The sequence below is a fragment of the Dendroctonus ponderosae genome, unplaced genomic scaffold (genome assembly GCF_020466585.1).
Source record: "Dendroctonus ponderosae isolate FM_Combo_2020 unplaced genomic scaffold, Dpon_F_20191213v2 Dpon_F_20191213_1, whole genome shotgun sequence".
Classification (NCBI taxonomy): Eukaryota; Metazoa; Arthropoda; class Insecta; order Coleoptera; family Curculionidae; genus Dendroctonus; species Dendroctonus ponderosae.
Genome location: NW_026017110.1, coordinates 62,117,942 through 62,143,528, shown reverse-complemented (window position 1 = coordinate 62,143,528; position 25,587 = coordinate 62,117,942). Strand labels below are relative to the sequence as shown.

At 36.5% G+C, this 25,587-nt stretch overlaps 4 protein-coding genes across 6 annotated transcripts; 1 reads left to right on the top strand and 3 right to left on the bottom strand.

Annotated features, from left to right (window-relative positions):
- Nucleotides 1–5,501: 5,501 nt before the first annotated feature.
- On the bottom strand, nt 5,502–6,985 carry LOC109541136 (COMM domain-containing protein 4). The gene is made up of 5 exons (XM_019909892.2): nt 6,859–6,985; nt 6,608–6,745; nt 6,503–6,542; nt 6,247–6,450; nt 5,502–6,188 (listed from the first exon to the last, which is right to left on the bottom strand). Exons 1-5 carry the CDS (start codon nt 6,859–6,861, stop codon nt 6,007–6,009), a joined length of 567 nt encoding a protein of 188 aa, XP_019765451.1. The 5' UTR covers nt 6,862–6,985; the 3' UTR covers nt 5,502–6,006.
- Nucleotides 6,986–7,161: 176 nt separating this feature from the next.
- On the top strand, nt 7,162–8,396 carry LOC109541135 (translocon-associated protein subunit beta). The gene is made up of 3 exons (XM_019909891.2): nt 7,162–7,321; nt 7,400–7,788; nt 7,877–8,396. The coding sequence occupies exons 2-3, from the start codon at nt 7,405–7,407 to the stop codon at nt 8,075–8,077; spliced, it is 585 nt and encodes a 194-aa protein (XP_019765450.1). The 5' UTR covers nt 7,162–7,321; nt 7,400–7,404; the 3' UTR covers nt 8,078–8,396.
- A 263-nt stretch (nt 8,397–8,659) lies between these two features.
- On the bottom strand, nt 8,660–10,596 carry LOC109541093 (BCL2/adenovirus E1B 19 kDa protein-interacting protein 3). Of its 2 annotated transcripts, none has more exons than XM_019909801.2 (3): nt 10,335–10,596; nt 9,528–9,808; nt 8,660–9,470 (listed from the first exon to the last, which is right to left on the bottom strand). In XM_019909801.2, exons 1-3 carry the CDS (start codon nt 10,378–10,380, stop codon nt 9,216–9,218), a joined length of 582 nt encoding a protein of 193 aa, XP_019765360.1. In that variant the 5' UTR covers nt 10,381–10,596; the 3' UTR covers nt 8,660–9,215. The 2 variants fall into 2 exon arrangements, with proteins under 2 accessions (XP_019765360.1, XP_019765361.1); XM_019909802.2 differs by having other exon boundaries at nt 9,528–9,796; nt 10,335–10,582.
- A 331-nt stretch (nt 10,597–10,927) lies between these two features.
- Nucleotides 10,928–24,562, bottom strand: LOC109541094 (potassium voltage-gated channel protein Shal). Of its 2 annotated transcripts, none has more exons than XM_019909805.2 (5): nt 23,008–24,562; nt 15,193–15,355; nt 14,923–15,135; nt 14,642–14,760; nt 10,928–13,660 (listed from the first exon to the last, which is right to left on the bottom strand). In XM_019909805.2, the coding sequence occupies exons 1-5, from the start codon at nt 24,117–24,119 to the stop codon at nt 13,555–13,557; spliced, it is 1,713 nt and encodes a 570-aa protein (XP_019765364.1). In that variant the 5' UTR covers nt 24,120–24,562; the 3' UTR covers nt 10,928–13,554. The 2 variants fall into 2 exon arrangements, with proteins under 2 accessions (XP_019765364.1, XP_048517180.1); XM_048661223.1 differs by having other exon boundaries at nt 14,642–14,736.
- Between the last annotated feature and the right edge of the window lie 1,025 nt (nt 24,563–25,587).

Sequence of the window (25,587 nt, the reverse complement as noted above, 5' to 3'; positions counted from 1 at the left end):
CCTAATAAGTAACGGCAAAAATACCTAAAAAACAAGCATAAACTTTTAGCAGTTTGCGAACACTTCTTTTATAATAGACCAGGAGAGCAACGATTCCAGTCTGTGTCATTTTGCTGAGACATTCGCCGTTGCAACCAGCCACAATGCAAGCATACAAAAACTCGCAACTTTGCATTAGACAACTTTCGCTGCGAGTTTAGTTAGAAAAAGTGTTTTCAAATGCCCAAAGCGCTTTTACAAGGATCTCCCGGCCTATAGTGTGAACAGCGACGTGTCAATTGCTGAAATACGTAATCTGTAGCTCGAAACACCCCCGGCTATAAGCTTAAAAATCAAATTACATAAATGAAACACATTGTAAACTTTTAATTTATAGGCTTTCTTGAGCGGACCAGTCGCGAGTGCTACAGTTTTTTGCATGGAGAAAAATGTTGCCTTATCGATTTCAACGAGTGGTTGGAGCAGGGATGTTGCTGGGGTGGTTGGATTAAGAAATGCATTTTTTCATTTTCCTATAGAACAGTATAGCTTTAAAAAAATGTAGATATATTTTCTTGTGTTAATATCAACTGTTTATTACCGGGGAGGAAATTCTGTATATTCTCTTGACGTAAAAAGGCATTACATTATACGACTTGTGCAGCCCTGCCATTTTCTCTATATATGGTTATGTAGACCTGTACCTGAATACACGGACCCCGCATACTGAATGTCTTTATATTGGACTACTTTTGCGGATTTATTGTCGGAAATCATGGAAACATTTTATTCGCCCTAAACTTTTATAACCGACTAAATTTTCATTTCTCTTCCTTATGATTTTGCTCCATTTTTATATTCCTGGGTTATCGTTCTGTTTTTGGCATATATGAGAACTTTTCTACTTTTGCAATACTACATACTTTAACCTTACATCAGATACATTGTATGTTTAAACGACTTTTCAGATGCAAAACAATCACGCCTATCCAGCAACTTGCTTCAAATTATCTTAGATAGTGCCAAAAAGCAAAAAAATCTTAACTTGGCTAAGCTTTAGACAAACTGATCTAGAGGTTTTTAGCTAGAATGTTGTATTTTTCGCAACTTATCCAAGAAAAATATATAATACAATCAGTGCGAATAGAAGTTCTGAGTTTCGTATCGCCGAAGATTGGGACTGAAAAATCTTGAAATTTTGCCCTGAACAAACGGAGATTCGCCAACAAGAACAAGAGCATTAAATGGAAGTTTCTATTTGCTGATTCAAAAGGTAAAATTACCTTTGCAAATTTGCTCGGTAGCACCCTCCGTCTATTTGAAATTCTCGTTTTAAAGTATGTCCTGAGAATATCTTATAGATAAAATGAAAAAGTAATTTTCTGGGAAGGAAATTCATGGCAAGCTCCATCCAATCGTTTCCACATTAATGTCAAGTTAGCGCTTGTCGACATCTGACCACCCCTTGCGCGATCCTTTGGTTGTCGATTATGCCTTTCGCAGATCTGGAGTTGCTGATTTCGATATTTTTCTACTTTCCATACCCCAAGGAGATTTCAAATTGCAGATTAGTATTCCCAACCAACCCATGCCCATGGCAAATTTCGAAATAAAAACCTGTCCATTACACCCTTAAATTGAAACTGAAATTGAGGGGTTAGTAGCCATTAAGAATAAAATGCAAGAACAAATTGCGTGGAAGATTTAGCGGCTGATAAAGCTTTATCTGTAAATATAAGCATAATTAAATATGTACCCCTAGCCATGGAACGTACCAAAGATAATCTGCTGCAATAAACTCCCAATCACAACTTTAAAACATTTAAAATCTCTATAAAGCCAATGAAACAGTGGTGTTACCGGCGTGTTATAATTGCAACGTTAATGTTTCGCTTGCTTTTAAATTGCTACTTTACACTAAAATRTTAAGTTATGGGCAGAAAAACCAAAGAGSTCGATAGCGTTTCAAAGGAAATATTGTTTATACATACAGGGTTTCAGACACAAAGGAACAAGTATTGGWAATAATTGCAGCAGAACCTTCCAGGGGTACTTAGAGCATTGCACAACCACTGACCCTTTCCCAGGMACCAAATAAATACCGGCTACATTCCTACCACGTATGTAAGATCACATTAAACCAATGGATTACTGAACACCGGTATAAATTGAGCAGGAGTTAATTAACCGAATACGAGAAGCTGATCGAGAAGAGTTCATAATAAGGTGATTAAACAGGTAATTGTTATTAGTTACAGACTCAAATGTATGTTTTTGTAATTTGTAAACAAATTAATAATTCGAGGTTATGAGTTTCGAAACAGGTTCTGTCATTCAAAGATTCCTGTTGAATGTACCGTTTATCCTTATCTATCTTATTGTCACTTCCTCTATTTATAAATGGTTACCGGAGTTTTAAATAATTACGAAGCAACAGGTATTTACGTAATGTTACTTGAAAAACGTTGTTGCCTTTTTTCGAATATCGTTTTTTGCAAATTTCTCAGTTTTTAACAACAATTAAATTTTTTTACTATTCTTTCTGTACTCCTAAAACACCGCCAGCCAACACCTCCAGAGGAATGACGCCAATTTTGAATCACCCTGTATACTGGGCGTCCCGTAAGCAGACGATCAAAAGGGTACTACGAAATGGTTTGGATCAAAAGACGATCTGAGCTAACTTTTACTCAGAAAAACTGTCTGGCTCCCCTGCCGTTTGTTGATTGATTGGTCAAAAATTTCCTTCGCGACAACTGAAAACTCTCTGTGAATTTGTTCCTATCTAAGACTCATGTTTGGATGAAGCGTGTGGAAGTGAGGAATTCTGGAATGTCTTGGGACAAAACTGCCAGAGCTTTTTCTTAGGGAGTTAGAACCAACTGATTTTGTTTGAGTCGATGCACTAATTATTTTTGAGCATTTTTGGGCTCTTTGTAAAATCTTGTGGCTTTCATAGTTTTTGCGCAAAAAAATCGAAGATAGGAAAATGTACGCCACTGATAATGTAATCTAACAAGAGAATACGAGATGTGTCATGGGCGTGTATGCGGATTTACCACGGAGAGTTGGTGTTGTAAAGTTATCAGGAAGTCGCGTGTTAGACGCGTGCATGATAATGCTAAATGGCAATGTAATGCGATTGTAATGAGTTAGACATGCGAATCACATGTGTTGACACGCATCCCTTCAATGCGACCATAAGCATTGATTGGTAATATTGTTTGAATTGCAATCTAATAGCTACTTGAGTGCACTAAATAAATTCCTGCAAATTTCCCAGGTTCCGTTTATGATTTGGGCCCACATGTTCCGCTTATCTAAACCTGAACACGACTACAATCATAAATCAAAGAAAATTAAATATTAAAAACGTTCAAACTTTTCCACGCGCGCTCTAAATTTAAAATGAATGTAAAGTAGATAATTCGAATTTGAGAAATTTGAGCCATTCTTTTCGCTAAGGAAAGAAATTTAATTTAATAGTGTCGACACATGTGCTTGTCGTTTCAAGATTTGAAATGCTATTTCCATATTTTCAACTTGTCTTAGTCAGGGGTCTTATTGAATGCAGAGAGAACAAAATATGCTGACTTTGCATATTGATGACAAGTTCGATGTATTTTTTGTGCCAATTCAATTTAATTAAAATTAAACAATAAATAATTTGCTTGCAATATGACAGGAAATATAATACTAGGAAAACGGGAAAAATTCACATTTGCCTCACTGTTTAAATGAACTGTTGGGTCTGCTGGACTGTTTAAATGAACCAATATGCGACATCACGGGCCTCAGGAATCACTTCACCCCCTAGTTTGGCTTGGTATTTACCATAACTATATCTGATTTATTATTGGTTGGGATAATAGGGATTAATGCAACTTTCCTTAATGAACGCGTCAGAAACACTTGCGCCCCATATCGGTCGGTTGGATATGGAAAAAACTGTATGTTTAAACATCAACAGATGCTCACTTTTTACTGGACGTGTATATGAATTGTGAGCTGTTTTTAGTCGCTTAGAAGTACTATATATTTTTATCGGAAAATCCATCAGCCGCCTTTCTTTCATGCCCCTACACAGAGTTAAATCAATAAAAATATTTTCCGATTAACATTTTTTATGAGAAATTGTGATTCCGGCATTAAGGAGGAATTGTTACAGATCTACGACTGAAAAGCGAACCGCGCACAGATTTTAACTGTCCTATTTTGAAATTCAGATTTTTCTCCAAATCTTTTCATATACTCGTGGCTGCTTGAACTCTAAATATATTCCTTTCAATTCGTATTTAGGAACATTCGGTTCCAATCTATTCCTTTATCTGGAAATTTATGCATTAGAAAATGGTTATTACGTGCAAGCGCGTTGCAGCTCACGATTTCAGCAAAAATAAGCGAAAACATATGCATTCTTAAGGAAAATTACTTATTCAATTAACACGAATATTATTATAAGTGATTTAAAGTAATAAATTCAACAAAACATTTATCACAACTTTTTTCTATTAAAAAAAACTTGGAAATTTCGAAGCAATTTCTTTTCAAATCCCTGGCCTGATTTCAGCAGTAATAAAAGTAATCCATCCTCGCTTCAAGCTCATCTAAATGCTGTAATCCCCTGAGCGGAGGCATTTTTTTCTTGTCATTAAGGATCTGAAATACGTATCTAAAATCCAGGATAATTGGTAGGATTTTATATTTGAATGACCAGTGAACATTTTTTGCTAATTCTGGTTTGAGAGACCATACTCTAACACGCAGAAACGTACCATAAGGCATTAATCATCCCGAAATATTTGCTAATTATCTTCGGTATATGCTCTTTTGCTGTATGTGTAATTAGTTAGATAATTTGGATGTGAAGGTATTCAATGGAATAAAATACACTAACTAGCTTTCCTTTTAAAATGGGATTTTTAATAAAATAGCAAACTAACCATTTTATGGCTCAAACTAGCAACTAGGATTTTTTTATCCCGTGCCTACAGCTATTTTTTCAAAAATGAGGAAGCATTTTCTCATTCATCAGTTGTGTAGCTTTTAGGGTAGCATCTGATTGGTTTGTCCCAAGCATCTACGCCACCAAAAAAAAACCGCAGTTTGAAAACATATTTTGAAACATGCTTTACGACACAAAAAAATTTCTCGTGGTTAAACCAGTCACGGTTTTTGTATTTGCATATAGAACTTTGTATTGAGTTTTCTATTCTTGAACGCGGAAAACGCTTGTGAAGTTCTCCCATCTCCCACTAAAAATATTACAAAATCATACGTATTTTTGTATTAGAACACTTCTTAAGGCATTGTATTGTAAACATCAGCTTGGCTGAAGCGACAACAGCCACGTGACCAGGGCAATAACTCACATGTTAGTTTCTAATAAATAAACCATTTCCAGCCAAATATTGGTTTACAGTAGCGGATGGACTTAATGAATAAAAAGTGACGAGATGGTGGAGGATCTTACAATTAAAAGGCGCATTCGCTTTTATTTCCGTAATAAACAAACTCCATTATTTGCTGGTAGATATTATTCTATCCAATTTTATTTAATACACATAACTTTATAAAACCATACAATTTATTTAATACAACATGGGACTCATTTAGTTTACTATACTTAAATAGTTCGTTTAAAAATCTAAACTCTTCAACGGGACCGAAAAGCAACAAGACACAAAACAGTGGTTTTAGAGCTTTTTTACACGAGGATACAGTTGCACGCTGATTGCGGGATACTCATCGCAGACTTGTAGCAAGACAGCAAAGTAGAAGCCAGGTTATCATAATTAACAAGTCCATAGGTCCATAAAGGCCCATAGAAAATCGACCCCGGAAGTCGTAAAATTGCCAGAGCGACTGGAACTCACGGCTGATCGAAATTCAGTTGCCGAAACTGATTGTAAAAAGTATCCCCGTGTGTATGGTTCCATAAGGCTGTATGTTAAACGAGTATCCGAAGCAATAGTTGCCGGGTAAAAGTATCCTCTTGTAAAAGGGCTCTTACTGAGTACCCATTTATCACAGAGCTTCCTTCAATTCAATCATAACCTTTTTAATCTGTTCCAGCTCCTTCAATAGATCATCAACTTTGCTCAGGGGAAATATCGCTGATTTGTTAATCCCACCATCTATTTCCAGCTGGAGCGTCACATATTGATGTTGCGAGTCTGTAACTGCTGCCGCTGATTCCAGGGGTTTCACTAAAAATCAGTCTTTCAGCAAGCCGTAGCTTACTTTTCCAAGCATATTAGAACTTGCCTTTCAATGACTTTTGCCTGAATGACGCTGATAAACTTTCAATGTATTGATCAAAAACCCTTTTTAATGCCACGCTGTGCTCTCGAGGTAAACCTAACTGCTGAAGTTCGGATTGGAGAGAATTGTTGTCGCAATTGAACCGGGTTGCTGATGAGAGCAAGTAGCTTACACAAGCTATACATGACTTCAAATCGATATCAGCATCTATGAATAAATCAAGTAAATGTTTAATAAGGTGTAAATGTTCCCAACCTGCCTAGCTTAGAGTCCGCAAAGAGTTTCTCAACCTTCTCAACCTGCAAGAGGAATATGAAGCTGCTTAATTTGGCTCGAGTTGGTGTGCGATTTTTAAAATTCTTACCTGAATTGGGGGCGAAATTATCCCTTGACAAACTATTTGCCCCAATAGTTTCAGCTTAACTGAAGACAGCCGAGACAATGTATATATTTCCGACAAAATCCAGTCAGGGCAGTCAGCATCGCCATTGAACCGAAATTTCTGTTGATGTAGAAATAATGAAGAATATAATATAATAAAACTAACAAATTATCATTGGAAAAAACATCAGTGGATAAGGAAATTGGCAGCATAGAAAAAAGAAGTGTAGTTACCATTTTAGGTAATTGCGGGGCGCTGGATAAGTTGAAATGCAAAAATAATTAATTAAACATAAGAAAACAATACACCTAATTTGCACTGAGACACAAGGTTATATTTGTTGACATTGACTGGTTCCTGGGTATTTCAAGAGATGGTGCCATTAATATTAATTTTAAGTGGGTTTAATTTATGTAAGGATCCTCTGACCTAAGTAAAATGAACCGATACAAGCTCGATAAACACAAAATAAGGAATTATCAGTGGGTGTAAAGGACTTGAGGAAGGAAAATATGGAAAAAAATATTGTAGAAATCTGCCCTAATTTTCAGTGGGTTGAACACGGCAACACTGTTTTGCGATTAGTTTGTTGGATACACGTCACGCGAAAAATAATTCGTGGCTGTTTTGGAGAGTGGTTATGTTAATCTTCATTCATTGGCAGAATATTTTAATTTCAGTCTGTTACACATAAAGGTAAGTGAATCACATCCATAAAACACGTTTTCTCCCTCAATTACAACCCTCTTTATTCAATGTTTATGTTCATTCCAGGAACCATGTTCAGGAAAATAGGAATTTTCTTCGCCGTATTTGCTGTGGGGCTCTGCCTTGATGACAAGGCAGGAGATATTCAAGGGGCCAGACTACTGGTTTCCAAGCAGATTTTGAACAAATACTTGGTACAGGGCAAAGATATTGAAGTGCGATATGCCATACACAATATTGGAAAGGCCCCAGCAGTCAATGTTCAACTAACTGATGTCGGCTTCAATTCTGAAGCATTCGAAATTGTTGGGGGACATCTTTCTACTAAGTTTGCCAGAATTCCACCAGAATCCAACTTTACCCACGTGGTTGTTGTGCGACCAAACAGATTTGGATTTTTCAATTTCACCAGCTCACAAATCAGCTACAAACTTTCTGATGCTCCAGATGCTAAGGTAGGAGATAAACACCACTGTATTTTACATATGTTGACTTCAAACAATTGTTTTCTCGATGTTTCTATAAGTGAACTGTTCTTTCCAGACCCAAGTTTCCTACAGCAGTGAACCAGGTGAAGGAGGAATCGTTGCTTTCCGGGACTTTGACAAAAAGTTCTCAGCCCACTATTGGGACTGGTTGGCATTTGCTGTTATGACTTTGCCGTCTTTGGCCATTCCCGTAATGCTTTGGTACAACAGCAAGAGCGCTTACGAGAAGCTGAATAAACCTAGCAAGAAACACTAAAACTCATCAAGAGATCATTAATTTATTTTGGATGTGTTAAATGAAGAGTGCCTGATTATCTAAGTAAGAACAGCATCAGGAAAATACAGAATTGCATCTGCCGATATTGAGTAGCTACTTTTATTTATAACTTGTTACTGATTTTGTTTTTCTTGGCTACGTTCTAAGGCGATTTTTCGTGTAGCCAAAGCTCAAGTCTAATAAGTCAACTTGAATTAATAACATGGCTAGTTATACCTTTCACAAGTTTTTGTTAAGTAGTTTTTCTATGTTTGTATTCCAAACGTATTTTCAGTGAACAATAAATCGTTTTTTTCTACAATTTTGTTTTATTCACTTCGATTCTAAGTTTTAAGAGCAAAAATTATAAAGCTGGTGATTTATAATTTTTATGATATAAGGTGGAATTTGATCATGACTTCACAGTTCTTCAACATGCAGAATTAATTTGAAAAAAATAAGACAAAGTTGAATGTTGTTTGATTTTTTAATTTTATACGTACCTGCAATGAAGTCTTCGGCGAATTTCACTACATTTTACAGGGATGGGACGTTCTAGCAATAATGAATAAAACAACATTATACACGTTACAAAATTTATTAGTTTATTTCTCAGTACAGGTGAATAATTATAAAATTACAACTAAGCTATCAAGATGGTTATTGATGTTGAGGAAAACATAGAGATCGAGCACATGAACCAGTGTGGAAGTAACTGTGCTACAAACAAGTTTCACCATTACGTCCCCATGAATCTAAGTCTCCACACTTGTTAGTAAATGAATCTCGAACGTGTATTTAGATAGATGAAATAAGTAACTTAAATAGATATGCCATCTTTTCAATGCTGTTTGCAAATAGCAAAAAACGGCTTATATCTAGCTGATCCTAGAACAGCTGTAAATATCTCTCATAAATAAAACAGTTAACTCTTACTTAGGTAGAAAAAAATTGCCAGTCTCATTCAGTCGGCGGCTCTCAAAGCTACAAAGAAACTAGTAATGAAACGAAACTGAAATTCTTATCAAGAAAAAAACAAAATAAAAGATCACTGACGTGATGTGTTGTTAGAAAATCAACATTAAAAATATAAAATGAATGGGACTTTATAGCTTTGCACACCTGTGAGAACTAACGTTTAACGAACTTTAATCGCAGGCACAGGCAAGTGCACACCGCAACGGCTGATGATAACTCCAACTCCTGCGCCCACCAGAAGGGAAAACAGATTAGAGAGGACCATAATGCAGATTCCCTTCTTGGAGAATAGAGGAGTGTTCCCTATTTTCGCGTAGCGTAGACTGAACCTGTCGTTCCTGTGAGGAGCACGGAAGCTCCATGACTTTGGCGGAATGGAACTGGGTCGGCTGCTCCAATCAATGGGGAGGAATTCCTGGGACCACCCCTCAATGAAATAAAGACCTGCTGACTAACATTAACCATACCATACCTCTCTAGACTCGGAAGTCACGTAGTAAGATTGCCATTCCAAAGCCAGGGTAGGCCCCTGGTTTACGGGGCTGTTTGGCGGCGACTTGGGGCTGCTTCTTGGAGAATCTCTGCGAGAGCCAGCCAATGAGTCTCTGCATGAAGACTGGTTGGACTCCTGTGCTTCTTTGAGTAGACGCAGATAATCATCAGCAGTCAATTGTTGAGTGATTGATGCCGGGGTGCCACCGCCTTGAGGGCACAATCCTCCGCCAATTTCCACCCACGATTCTGAAAAATAACCTAAAAGTTATGTTTAGTATGGTTTGACCATGACTTTGTTATTCCATGCTAGTTCTTTAAACAAATCAACTGATGTCGGTAAATTAAACTCAACGAGTAGTTGTTGACGATGATGAATTTTAATTCTGCAAAACAAACTTGGCAAATTGTTGCTCACATAGGTATAATATGGACTAAACCATACGTATGCGAAGACAGCAGTAGGCGCTTGAAATTGTTCTTGTTAGTATGTTGTAAATATTGGGATTAATGTTTGTCAGACTTAGAACAATGAAGAACAAAGAAATAAAGCGGTCATTGTCGCAGCCATGTTCATTTACACTCAAATTTGGTCATTGAATGGGTAATGCGTAGAATAGTCAAATAAATACCACAATGAAGGAGAGCATATTTCGCGTGGTTCATTGGCATGGGACGTAGATCGTAAAAGCAGCTTTAAAAATAAACGCGACGTCTTTATGGAAAATAAATAGAATATGACAATAAAAATATGGTCGTAAACAAGGAGTCAGCAACATGTACTTACCGCCTAGAAGATCATCGGTTCCGGTGCTTGATTTAGTGGACGACATATTGGAGTCTCCGCAAAACTTTACTGCTACGCTAACAAACGACTGCAAAGTTAAAAAATGCTAAACGTCGAAGATTTTTTAGCAAAATTTAGTGTTGAACAACCAAGCGTATGGACTACGTGACAACCCGCTCAATTCACGCAAACAACAGCGACGCCAAACATATGCGCCAAACAACTAACGGAAATTGTGGGAAAACAAATGAACGTCAACGAATTTTCCAGTAAAGCTTCCAGCGTTGTCGGACTTCACAAGCATTTGCGTTCAACTCGTCTAATGCATAAAACGTTTAATTACATACCAGATTAACTGCAGAACTTCAAATCAAGCTTCGAACACTGAAAATTTGCAAAATGTTGAGATATTTGCCGCGAATTTTGCTTGAAAGCCTCGGTCGTAAGTGAGCAACAGCGTAATGTACACAAAAAACAGGGCGCCAAACAACTACAGGATCAATCAAGGTCAAGAAGTATTCCAGTGATGCCGGACTTTTAAAACAGCGGTTATTTATCAAGAAAGTGACAAAGGGGTAAGTAAAAATTGACAATAATCTTATGGAAAATTTATTGTTTTACAGTAAACTTGAAAAGATAGAATATGAAGAAATGACGCGAACTATACAAAAAAGATTGCTTTAAATAATTCTTAAAGATTTAAATACATTTTCAAAAGTTTCGCATCCTATTTTAATTGAAACTTTGCATACCTACATTTAATTATATTTATTATCTAGTTGATCTCTCTAATAATAATTCACAATAAGAGACGCGTACATGTTTTAAATTCCATTAACTACACTCTAACACCTTGTAAAAGGGTCATTCATTTAGAATATAAGAGAAAATGTTTGGCCTCTCATCTTTCCTATCAACTAACGCTTCAATTGAAACACTAACCATAATAACAATAATAAGAATAATCGCCTTACATGTATACATATCTCTAGGTTACTGATTGTTGAGTTTTATTGTAATATCAATATAAATTATAGAAAATATATACACCTCTACACATGAAGATTCTATCTACAATAACTTAACAACTTATAAGTACTCATATTCAGCAAAAGTCACATTTCCTATTTTTAACGAGTTGCCTCTAGGTTTAGTACCCAATTAATCAAAAATTCACATATAAAAATAAGGCGACTATGGATTCAAATCACTACTTTATTACATAAAGTTGAAACTTAATCTGCTTTTGAATGCAGATGCCAAACAGTCCAAAGAAAAAACAGATTTATTCCAAGAGCAACGCCCTTGATAAACAAACGTAAAGGGCCCATACAAAGTAAAACTGCCGAAAAATTCGTCCACAACACTCATAATTCGCTTGACGGCTTGAGAATTTGTAAAACTCACTTACGTGAGTTAAGTTTTTGACTCAATAAATTCATCGCCACATATTGATGAATAAAATCTTCATAAAAAGTACCAAAATTGAAAAAATAAATTAATTGTTCGTCTGCTTCGTAATCGTTTGAAAACAGAAAATTGGGTTGCAATACAGATTCTCCAGTGTCAACCGTTGTGTACCTACTTAGGTACCAATAAAATTGAATATTTACTCTGTTTTCTATACTAACATCTTTTACGATCTTTGTACATTTACTGTTTTGGCGGGTAGTTGGGTTGCCATCACGGAAAGAACAAATTGTGGGCAGTTTATTCGGACTTTGATTGTGCTACAAAGATTTATTCACTGGTCAATACCAGAATTTGGAAATATCCCGGCTGAATGTTATTAATGAAATCAGCTTTGTATCATCCAACTTTATATTGGGTCATTTTGTAGAAACTTGATGTTGTAGGTTTTGCTTTACCTACGGCTGATTTTCTCTGATGTTCCCTTAACATAAGCAATCACCAAGAAAGTAAGAACTTTAAAGCCACTTCTGAACAGCCGAGATATTGTGATCAAACAATGTTTTCAAGACAATGAAAATACGAACAAACCATTAAATCTCAGCAAAAAAAAACAAGTTATACTCCAGTCCAGCAAATTCAACCTCCAGGTCCTCTTCGAATTGATGCTTGAGTCAAATGGGCAAAATATCTACTTAATTATATTGGTCCTAGATCCTAGATTTACTGGAGTTCGTCAGTTGTGAACAGCACGTCTTGTATGACTAAAAACTAATCGATTTTACTAGAAATATCACAAGATAAGGGCTAATAAATAACTCCGGTCCATCGTATAAATACTCAGATTATTTCCTCTTTGCCGATTTGGTGCTTGAAAAGTTTTCCGCAGAAAAATAGTATATATACTGTTGAACAAACTACGACAAAATATGTCTGCGTGTTACCTAAATACTGCGTGAATAGTATAATAATTATGATGACAACTTCGTTCTAGGTTTAATGATATAGGTTGTCTTTAGCCTGTGAAATTAAGTGATTTCCAAGTATCAGCACTGAAAAACTAGCCCATAAATATGTTCAGAAACAACTCAATTCATACATTTTATCAGGAACTATCTATTTTTTCAGATTTCAATGCTTTTTCTAGACTTTGTCAAATTTCAAAGAACTAACGTATTTTATACAACGTTTAGAATTTATAGTTTTCCTAGCTAATAACATAATTAAATTTATCTAGTAGGTACTTTAACTAGTGCATTCAAGTACTTTGAAGACACAATCTTGATTTGTAACATTATAATTATATCGATGTTTCAAATGTTGAATGACATTAATATCTTACGATTTAGTTTAAATTTAAAAGGTTCCATGCTTATTTCTAAACCAATTTAATACAGTTAAAAACTCCACTTGAGATACATGGACAGAACATACGCAATTATATCTAGGTATTCTATTCACTAAGGTCTTTCTTCTCAGGTGTCTATATTACAGTGAGGTACCTAAACGTACAATTTCCATAAGTAACGTGTTAAATCATCGATAAGAACTAAGGAACAGAGTATGCACGACAATGTAGTTACGAATTCAATTTAATCTGCTTAAACAAATTCATGCAACTACTAACAAAACGACAATTTTATATTTTTTCTAATAGACTTTATTATCTGGGGCATTAGTAGTTATCTGAAATTGTCTAGCATTAAACGTCGTAATTTCGATGATAGAATGATCATGTTTTAATGAGCCTCTATATTATATATCCGGCTTAAATGGCAAAACGTTGTTAAAGGCATTTTTCATGATATGTCTAAAAAGATGCTTCTACAAGATACGTTGCATCCATACCACTGCCAGTTTGGTTTGCTTGAGCAGTAGATGCGGCAGGCATGTACTTTCCACAGCTGTGTTGGTACCTACAGAACATACCAAATACCATCATTTCTTCATGACAAGTTTCAGTGGTGGTAGGTAGTTTAATACTTCAACTTTTTTTATTTTGAAAAGAAATTCCGCGATTCTCCGATATAGAGAATTAAAAATATCCAGAATCTACCACCAAAGCGACAAGTACAGTCACCTACTAATAAAATAAAACCCGTGCACGATAGAGATGCGGTAGATATGCCACCTCGTGAACCTTGAATCAGCAAAAAATATAAAAAAACTGCTTTTTGATATTATTGATTGAAAAATAATTACGACCATCAACTTAACTTTTTCAAATAGAAACAAGTATTTTTTATTTCAATTTTAAACTCTCCATTGAATGCTAATTATGATTCAGGTATCGTCTCCTACAGGACTCGATTTTTCCAAAATATCAAAATACTTAAAAAATTAATCATATCCAGGACGATTAGAAGACATGTCAACATTTTACTTTTGCCGTTTTCGAAATGATGTGCGTGCCATTACTTCGGAAATTGATGAACATTTGCAAGACGAATTTATTGATCGCCTTGGATATTGCCAAGCCGTAAACGAGACGCATTTTGAAAAAAATATTTCTTTGTTGTTCTGTTTCTTGAAATAAATCACTCCTTTCCAGGACTGCACACATTTGAAGGAAATCGTCCCTATTAATTATTGATAGGTCCAACCGTAATATCCTCGTTAACTGTTGAGATTAACCACATCTTACTTGAATCATCCTTCGAATTCAGTGTTAAATCAAAATCTAATTTGAGGAACCGCCTCTGAAAATTTGTTATTAAGCCTACATTCTAATAAGGTTTTAGTAGATTCATAAGAGACTGCAAGAGCTTTTTAATTTTCCACTCCACCGAACTGAAAACTGCTCCTATCTGCTCAACTGTGATATATCCTTGGGAGTTGAATAGTACAAAATATTAACTGGCTTGGCTTGGAAGTACGAATAGCGATTTGATACGAACCTTCTTGGACAGCAGCGCCCACAGCATGATTGAAATAGTCCAATGGAGACTGCCGAATGAGCAGGGCTTGCTAACGGCGATGGAGATCCTGGCCTCTTTGGGTGTCCATTGTAAGGTACCTATACGATAGGGAAATCAGTTCTAATTGAAAAATCGCCGTTTCGAAATTGCATATTATGATCGTGTTTCATGTAAGATTGCGTTTGTTACGGCGTTTCATACGGTGTATGTTGTAAGTATATTTTGTGAGTGTGGATTGAGGCAAGCCGCGCTCCATTTACCTCTAGCTCAACAAACTCCCGATCGGTAGTCTTTTCCAGACATCGTAAAAGATGGTGATGTTGCAACTCGAAAATATCCTCCTCCCGATAATTGTCGTCCAGTTCGATCCCCGATTCTTGAGCTGCAAGGCGAGCTTCAGCCGCCTTCTTTTTACTAACAAAGGCTGCGCCCGATGAAGCTTTAGCAATGCGAATGCGTGCAAGACGAGCTTTCTGGAATTAATTAAATTTTACTAATGTTTCTGTAGCATGGGATTTTTTGGGGCTTACTCTTTGTGCTTTCCGCTTATCTGCCCGTTGGTTCTGATGGTATATTCTACTAAAATTAGATACTATTACTGGTACTGGAAGAGCGATTACCAGCACGCCGCTAAGGGAACATACACCACCTACAATCTTTCCAGCTATGGTGGCAGGTACCATATCACCGTACCTGAAAAGAATGTGACCATTAAAAATTTTATTATGAATTGTTAAAGCTAAAACAATTTTTCGCGGAAGTACTTGACACGATGCGGACCATCATCGAAGTATAGATCGCCATAGTAATTGACTCTATGACACGCCATTAATATTGGCTTTAATAACTTATATCAAGTGATTTATTCAGTTATAATGGCGCATATTGGAATATAAAATAACTCGTCCTGGAGAAGCGAGGTTAACAGCCCGCAGTTCTCACTCTAAATTGTGTTGCACATTTCCGGGTTAATGAGTTTATGTTCCAATTAGCATGTAAATTGAGGCATTCCAATTTCACACATGAGTTTGGTTTAATTATCTGTACAAATAAAATAGTATTTTCAGTCTCAGTCTAAAGTATCATTCAAAACCATAATAGGGTTGTCGGCATGTCGCAATTACATCTACCAAAACTCATTCACCCTGTTTAAGGTAAACGCTAGGGTCAATTTACGGTTACAGCGGTCGCCTTATTATTTTATTTTTACCGCAGGGAACAAGCTCAGCAGGGCTTCAGACAATTTAGCCTAATGTAGCCATGAGCCATGAAGGGTTGTCAATCTTCAAATTAGGGATAATCTCCGCTGCAGGACAAATCCGGTCCACACCCTACTTTGACCAACTTTTATTCGCTGTCAGGTTCAGAGAGTTATTTTCTGAATGTTGTGTTAGCTGATTAAAAGCAAACCCAGTGTCCCATAGTCTTCTAATGAAATGTTTTATAACTCCGGCAGCAATTCGAAATAAAGACTCAGTCGTGTGACGCTTTTGTGGGGCGTTTTCTTAGATTGCGTGAATACAAGCGAGCTTTCAGCAAAATCGAACAAAACTGCAGAATTCAGGCACAGTTTTTTTATGATTTAGACGCGTAATTAAAAAGTGTGTAACTTGTATGATAATATTAAAGGGCTGGCAAACGCTACTTACTCTAAAAGCAATTTTCGATGACAAAAACCATATATTACAAGAATTTTCATTTTCTTATCGAAGCTTTTTATCAATGCCTGCCACCCATAATGTGAATATGCACACGACATATGAGGCCACCGTTTTATCACTTTATATTTTCTATCTAATAAAAGTGAGAACTGTTGTGCATGTTCTAATATCGACAAGATTTAATTTAGAGATTGACAATTAGTTTCTACTCAAAACATTAAAGTTATGCACGCGTTTTTAAACGTGCTGCACGTTAAACACGTTTTAGCAAATTTTGTGTGAAAAATATTTTTTTTTCATTCATACCCGGCGATTCTTTCATATAGACCCATGCGTCTTAGAAAAGCCCGAATTACATCTAAATTACTATGTTTATGTTTCCCTTGCCAAAGTTAATGCTATTAAATCCATATGTTTATGGATGGATATTAGATATATATTTATTTTGAAAAAAGAAAGAATCTTGAGAGTGTGTAATTAAATATAAATTAACCAACTTAAGAGTTAAGAGCTAATTTTTATATATTTTCATGTATTAAAATGAATGCGATTTTCTGCTGCGCCCACGCATAATAATGGAATGGCTTTTTAAAGTTTTTATTGGCTTTTATTGCTATGTTTTATGAATTGATTACATTTGAATTATTCATTGCTATAAACCCATAAACTAGAAATCAACCAAAAACATATCAACACATGTGTATATTAATAAATGGTCTGTATATTTATAGAACACAAGTTTTAAGTGTGAGTAAATAGTAACTATTTATATAGATAGATATTTGAAGTGCGAATATTTGTTATGTAAGACGAAGATGCATGCATGCATGCAATGTGTATATGTATTTGAGATGAAAATTTCGCAGATATTCCCGGGGAAAGTCAGAAAGTGGAAAACCAGATGAGTACACAGACACAGAGAGACCGTATGATTGATTATATGCATGCTGTATTCAAACGGTACCCGCAAATAAAAGCTTTGGGAGCGCAACTCCACCGAAAATCTGTGTGCCGTGAATAAGGCGAGCTTTGAATAGAATAGGGCTTCTCATGTCAGCTAAAGTAGGTGCTCAGGCTCATTAAAGGCTTCAAAAAAATAACTCCTCGGTTATTTGTATTCACATTTTTCTATCTGATTATACGACTAATTCATGTGCCTATTCAATATTGTTATTTGGTGTTTGCGTGCTTATATGACAAGAAAACCTATAGCTTATTACCTGAAAAGAACTTTTTTGAAAGCTCCTGACACAAAAGTCCACACAAGGGAAGTGTGTAGAACAATGGTCCAAATTTAGCTGAATTCAGTGGTCGGTGAACATAATGGAAAGTGACCAGAAACCTATCTACGTGAATGACTTGATTAGCTACTCGATTTCGGCTGCTTTTAATCCACATAAATATACGTTAGTGGTAAACAATGATGCTGCAAGGCCAGACGAAGAAAACTTTTGGGTCAATTCACGTCAAGAAAAATAAATAATGAATAGAATGATGAAGTGAAACGATATGCTAAAGAAAAACGGCACAGACACACACTCATTATTCCAAATCTAAGAATCAGATATAAATGGATGGAACGAAAAAGTAGGCCAAGCGCTAATTGCGTTTTAAAAGATTTTTGAATGCCAAGTTCTAGTGAGAGCTTGATAAAATCGCGTCGAAGTTAATGGAAAGGTTCTTGATAATCCCGATTCTTTGATGCTTATTTTTAATGGACTTTCATGAGTGGGTTTCGAATTAAGAAAACAATTTCGTGGGTCCACGTCAACTTTCAAATTGAGTCAACTCCAAAGTAATCGAAAACTCTGCGGGAATTTCGTATAAAGACAACTGTTTTCAACTCTCGGTTATTAATTTTTCCATAACTTGTCATTTTTGCATTCGCCTCCTCGGTTGCTTTCAGATACAGAGCGCAGCCCTCGCAAAAACGTCTCTTTTCCTCATTAATGACATGCTTGGCGACAAACACTAATGAGTTTTATATATTTGCTTCAAAATTTCGTACAAAATAAGGGATGAGCATGTCCCATAATTATGCCTGATAAATTATTAATGAGACTAAAATATTGTTGCTCCAATAAATCACGCAGCTCCCCAAGCCCCTTCCATATAATGTTAATATTTGCAAGGCAAATATAGCACGGGTTCATGTGTTTACACATCAGCATAAAAACAAGGGTTGATGGCGAAAAATGACTGTGTACTGAAAATGAGCCAGTAATTGGCAGTGATTTCTCATCAAGGATGGTAAATATGAAGAGAGTCATTTATAACACTTTAGGGCTAATAGGAAGTCAGCGCCAATATTTAATTAGAAAATCTAAACAATGCCTGGATCAAGGGTTGCCATTTACTTTTCATTTTCTCATGTGGGCTGATAATGCTAGGATCCATCACCGTAGAACGTTTAACTAACATCAAAAGCCCGCTTGGTTTAATATCCATTAAAAGTATTCTATACCTACATTCTTCCAGGATTTCATTTCCCTAAAAATACCGCCTAAAATAGTTTCCGCAATTCTAAACGTGCGAATTTTATTAGATCCCCGTGCTTGTGAATGTCAATTTGGTAGATGTGCTATTTTTAGTTCTACTATTCCGAAAGACGGCAGAGAAAATAAAACAGATAATGGACAACGTTTGGATTCTAAAGCTCTCGTATATCCAAAGAAAGTCAAGGCTGTATCTTAAGAGTGGATATATATCTACTTATAAATAATACTTGATGGGGAACATGTTATCCACTTTTTCCATCATGTTTTCTATCGAAATCTCAATTAACTTTTTTATGGTTTTCCTATTTTACAATTTTCTCTTGCCAACAACTTGAAATTTTACACTCAAACCGCTTACTGAGAACCTCACTGCCATTAAATCGTTAATCGCACTTGATTATTAAATTATTCTGAAAAGCGCTTTTGTGAGCAGTATGGATATTCCCAGCAGATTTCCATGTGTCTAACGCTCAATTATTGTCGATATATCGCAGACATGCAAAGGAAATATACTACTAATAATCTCTTTGTTCCGACTTGATTTACACCTGTTGCTATATGTGAATGTTTCATTTGCTATGAAAGCTATTTTTACCAAATCATATCCAGCGTGATTGCTTTAAAATTCGCATTTTTAGGCACGGAATTGATTGGATTATATTAGCAGCCACTCAGATTTTTGACTCAATTGAATTTGTTAATTCGGAAACCAAACAACAAAAAAGAATAAAATTATTTTCAGTAAAAACATAAAAAGAGCATTATGCGATTGAGTATAAAAGATGGATGATATTTTCAGAAGTTTCTTTATAACTTCTTCCGAAGTCAATCCTATTCAGTACGGAAACCCATTGTGTACAAATTGCAGTATTAAGTTTTCATAAGGTAGAGTTGAAGTGATTCGTCGCAATCCAAGCATTTCGAGGTGAAATACCAAGGGACTTTCAGGCTGAATTCATTTTTATATACGACATATTACTTTGAGGAAAAATAAAGTTTTGAGTAAAGCTTACGGCAGATTAGACTTGTCAGAAAGAGCCACTTTCGCTTTCCATATAGGTCAGAAAAGCTCCCTTATGGTAACGCAACGTATTGGATTTAGGCTGGAAGACTGAAAGACAGAAAAATAAAACTTTTATTACCCAATTTATGAGCTTTAGCTGCTGAAAGCCGACCTAAAATACACTAGGATAAGTGTAACTTAAGTAAAGGTAAGATCTAAAAGGGTCTGGATAAATTCCTGCTGATCAGTAGGATAACGAGAAAATGTATACTTTGCGAATTTGCAAGAGGTGTGAGAGAGATTGTTTTTTGCATGAAAAACGACTGATTGATTACATTATTGCCCGTGTGATTCGAACAACAATATTGAACAAAAGTATATTTAGAATTATCCGATAGTTCCACAGTGAAAGCAATTAATTGGAAATAGATTATATTTACTTTCTGCGTAAAATGTCTATTTAAAATAGAACTTATTGATTTAAACTTTCTTCATGTAACGTAATCATCTCTATTGCCACTATATTTAGTTCGGTCCAAGCCATGAGAATTGAAAAAAAAAATTGCCACTTTGGAGCTGCCCTTTAACAATATCTAATGATATGTTAATAAGGTTGACTTTTTCCATTTGACTACCTTGAAAGGCGGCGTATTTTTCGCTTTTCCGCATTGCAGGAGGATTTCTATTTAAATTTTCTTTATCCCTTATTAATCGCGGCAATAATAATTAACGAGCTCAGGCTTTGGAATTAATCTTTTCACCTGAACTTATCTAGATGATCGTAAAGGTGAACTTTAATGGGAAAAGCTTATGGAAAATCAGCCACTTAAGCGACGGCCTATTTGAGCTATTTTCTAGAAGGTTTCTATATATTCTAACAAATTAGGACAAGGATCTGTGATGCGGGCACCCCATCAGTGTGTTCTTAATCCAATCTTCAGGATCGATCGAGATTGTCTAATTACACAGAACAGCTAAAAATATCCTGTTTAATCTAATTGTTTTTAAGGTGCTGTTTATAGGATGTAATCTATTCTTAGTTCACATTTTGAGCGTTGTGGTTAAATATTTCCTGTACATATTTTATGGTACAATAAAGGAAAAACTGACTGTTAACAATTGCTTGATAAACCGGTCAAAGTATAGTTCTGCAAGAGCCAAAAACGATTGAAGACATTTGAACAGCTCCACCACATTTTGAAATATTGTCATTGTTGAATTTTGCAGTTTTAAGTCATCGATGCATGTTTACGCAATTCTAAAATTAACCAAGCTTTAAACTAATTGTTTTTTGAGTTGATGTTTATTGGTTCGCATCTATTCATTGGGCTTCGCTTATAACCCGCTGATGTATTTATTGAGGAAATCTGTTATTGAAATACCCGAAACTCATCAACAATAGGAGGTGGTTAATGCTTTCGTACGAATCCAGTAATTGAATAATAGACGTGTAATTGAATGATGTGCAATTAATCAAATGCTGATTAGCATGGACCACTGCTTTCTAACTGAAATAATCAGATTTGAATGTTCCTTCATGTGAACTTCAACTGCAAATTTTTGAGTATTTGTGAAAATCGTGAAGTAAATTAGAGAATTTTTTTGCTACCTGCAGTGCAGCCGCTCAAATGAGTAATAAAATCCTTTCGTTTCTCTTTAAACATAAATACAGTAATCACTGTTTACCGCAGCAAACATTAAATAAACCCCATACTTTAACTTATAGCGGTGGAAAATCATCACGGTCATTAACTTTTACTTTCTGACATAAATTTGCTTTACTTTTTATATGAAAACCGTCTGCTTATTCTCGAATGCTTAAACCCGTTGCCCATTACTCTGCAACTGCATTAAAATTGAAATGAACTTTCTCATTGCTCAAATTTTAGAAAGTTAAAACTGAAAGAAACTGCTACTTGACTACCTGAAAATCGACTTTTCCGAATATGAAAAATGCCAGCTGTATTTATAGAAATCTAGTTATAATTTAAACGTTAGATAGTTCCGATTTTTTGCATTTGATCGAAGCTTTAACCAAGACATGAGCAAATGGTTGCGATGATTCATGCAAAATCAGACATGAGATCAAGTCGTTAAAAATGATACTCTTTCACAAGTTTCCTTAAATAAAGTTTATCGCCAGACATAAAATAAGCAACCCATACTTAAACGTTGAAATGCATGATTTTGTAAACAATTTTTGGAAATTGTAAAGTTCGTCAAACAACTGTTCTAAAACCGAATCCATGTTTATAGCGTTTTCATTGCCACCGGGAAATTTTATCTATAATTTTCACTCTTTTCCGGATGTTTATGTATCCATTTATAACGGTCGGCGCCCGATGAACTTTCATAATTTCTTTTCAAATTTAAAAACTAATATTTAGCATAACGCACTCATTAAATAATATTATAGCGATTTTACTACAGACGTTCTGTTAGTTAGTCACAAGTTTACATCTACTATAAATATACATGAATTACCGAGTATTCGCTCTTTTGAGAACGAGACTGACCTAGGCTATTATAGGTTCCAAAATTTATAGATAGGTAGTGAAACTTTATAAATATTTTGTTTGAAAATTTTGCCTTAGAAATTAAGTCATTTAGGCAATGGTTTGACAAACTGTTGGGTTGCGGGTTATTAGGCCGACGTCTGTAGGAATTTGGCCCTAACGTTGATTTGGATCTTCAGAGGTTTCCTCGCATTGTGGGCGAGCAAAATTATATTGGTAGTACAGGGTGTCTGTAAAATGCCTGTACAAAATCCTACCAAAGATTATTGAGGTGAAAACATGATAATTTAATCTAATTTGCCTCATTTAAAATGGAAGGTTTTGCAGAGCCCCGTCAGCGTCCTCTTCAATGTGCATAGAAAATGTTTACGAATTATAATTTATCGCCACGTTTAAAAAAGGTTTTTTTTCGATTTTTTAGTCTTGACTTTGACACCCTGTAATTTGATACCGTCCACTTTTGGAAGAGATAAATTATGTTAAATTATGATATTTTCACCCCAGGAATCTGTGGTAGGATTTTAGTCAGACATTTGTAGTGAATTGCGATAACTCTCAATACCCCTGTATATTACTTTCGAAAATGCATTATGTGGATTGGAATGGGTGCACTTTCGAAAAGTTCAAGTGTGCCTTAAGATTTGATGGAATTGTTCAGATAACTTACCCCAAAGTAGTCATTGTGACAATGGTGTACCAAAAAGCGGCTGGAATGGAAGTGAAAGTCTTGCCCTCATTTTTCTCGGCATAGAACATCACGGTGGCGAAAATGATGATGGCCATTGCCAGTGAGAATACTAGGAAGCCAAGTTCGGAAGCGCAAGATTTAAGCGTATAACCCAGGATGCGAAGACCCTGTGAATGTCTGGAAAATTTGAAAATTCTAAAAACGCGGAAAACTCTTAAGGTGACGAAAGCTCCGGAGACGTCGTCATTGTCAGTAATACCTAGTCCAATATAGTAAGGTAAAATAGCCACCACGTCTATAATACTCATCACAGATCGCACGAACTTGTAACGGTTTGGAGCAGCAAACATTCGGAGCAGATACTCAGCAGTAAATATCATAACGCATGCAGTGTCTAGGCAGAAAAATACGATTTTATAGCGTTCACCACACGGAAGAGAACCAGCGCCTCCTGGTCGACTACCACAAGGCACCGTTTCTACAACATTGGCCATAACAGAAACTGCGATGAAAAATCCAGTCACGTAATAGAAGACCAGAGCAGCGGTAGAAGTATGGGGGTTCTCAAAAGCTCTCCACATTTTCTGTCTAATATTGGTCAGCTGCTGCAAATGCTGATCTCCATTTTCAGACAATTTATCATCCATGAGTCGTTCAGCATTTTCGCGCTTTCGGTCTCTATAATCTTCATAACAACAGTCCCCGATAACATCTGGAAGAATGCCGAAGAATGCCAGCTCTTCGTCGTAGCTGGTCAAGCATTCGTGTTTGGGGTAGTGCAGTTTACCTGTGCGGTAGTAATTGAGTATGTGACGAAAAATGTCAGGGTCACGGTCAAAGAAGTACTCTTTGACATCTTCATCGTAGAAGAACTCACGCTCGTTGGAGCCCAGCAAGGTGTCGGGGTATTTTTCGAGGGTGTTTCGCCAGGTCTCAAATCGCCGTCCAGAGACATTGATAAGGAGCTTTTCGTCATCTGCCTTTCTTCGGTCTTTGGGAATCGGAGGCGGCGGAAGAGGGTGAGTTGCGATGGGGACCCATCCGATGGCCGCCGCCCGCGCGAATGGCAGCCAAGCGGCGACCGAGGCCATGCTGTGCGGAGGAATGTTCGCTTCGCAAGAAGGGCCAAATCCAGCTGTGGGGCCCTCACCTTTTAAATACCCCTACTCACTCATCAGGCTCTTATGCAACAACTTCACTCTATCTGCAGAACGAGAGCAGCCAGATCACTTCACTCTGCTAGCTGTCGAAAGAACTTCTTCAGTTACCAGAGTTGCTCAGCTGATGGTATGGATGCTGCTACAGCTCTCCTCTTTGAAGTTGATCGCGGTGGGAAGCGCACCCTCCAGTCACAGTCACGAATCGACCCGTTGACCAATCACACAATTGTTCTTACACATATCAACAAAACCAGTATAAAAATAAACACAAGTTTATTTCAGTCACGCGGCCTGTACTCATGTTGCTGTTATTGTAGTTCGAAATACTGCTCGCTGCGGTCAGTGTGGAGCTACAGCCGCCGCGTCTAGGCCATCTTCCGAACGACGCCGACGCTCACCGACGCCGCGACGCGTTTTACCAGACGCTGATTTCACTGCACAACGCAACTCGTCTTTCTATCGATCAGGAAACGATATCTATTTCGTTAGTCGTTTAACACATTTTTCATTTGTGCCATTTTTCAGCGCATCGCGCCTCCTCCTTGCGTTTACTTTCAACCTCTTCCATGCCAACTTACCAGCCACACTCTCACTACTAACCCCAATCTAATTTTCATAAATTCAATTTAGTCTTTACACCCCAACTAAACCGAATTGTATACAACCACAGAATATTAACTCTTTTTGGTCTACATGAGCAAATACATCGCCTACGACCCTACAGCGGCTCTTCAGCTGCTCATGGTAATGTGGGTTGCAATAAAGTATCCAAAATATTTAGGAATGTTTTCATCACAGTGTAAGACAGTCTTAGTCGGAAAGCACGGGAGATCACTTCGCCCACTGCCTCATCGCCTTTGATAATGTCCACCGCAGTTGTGGACGAAACGTCAGGAAGAAATTCCCATAGACCACGGCTTCAAAGCCCGGAAAACATTCCTAAATGTGATTTAACCGGCCGTGAAAGCCTTCATAGTCTGATAGCCAAAATAATTCGAAATATGCTTTAAACTACAAAAATGCAACATAGAAAAATTCAAAGTTTAACTTTGGTGCCTTGTATGGTAGGTAAATGGTGACATGAAAATAAAACATAATTTTGTTGAAGAAGTATTTATTGAAATTGTAACTTTTGCTTTAAAATACAAAATAAATTAATGACCTGGATGAACCTGATGCGATGTTAGGAGTGTATTTATGTATTTATGTCCGGCTCAATGTTTGTGAGTAGCAACCGCAAATCCCCACGAGTACTAATTTCTGGTCGGTTTCTTTTTTTGTGACGACGCTCACAACGGCACTGAATCTACGATCTACCAGATCAGAAGCCGGAAAAGCGATTGAAAGCTTTTGTACAATATTCCATAGGTGATGGAAATTAAATTGCGATCTCGGTCAG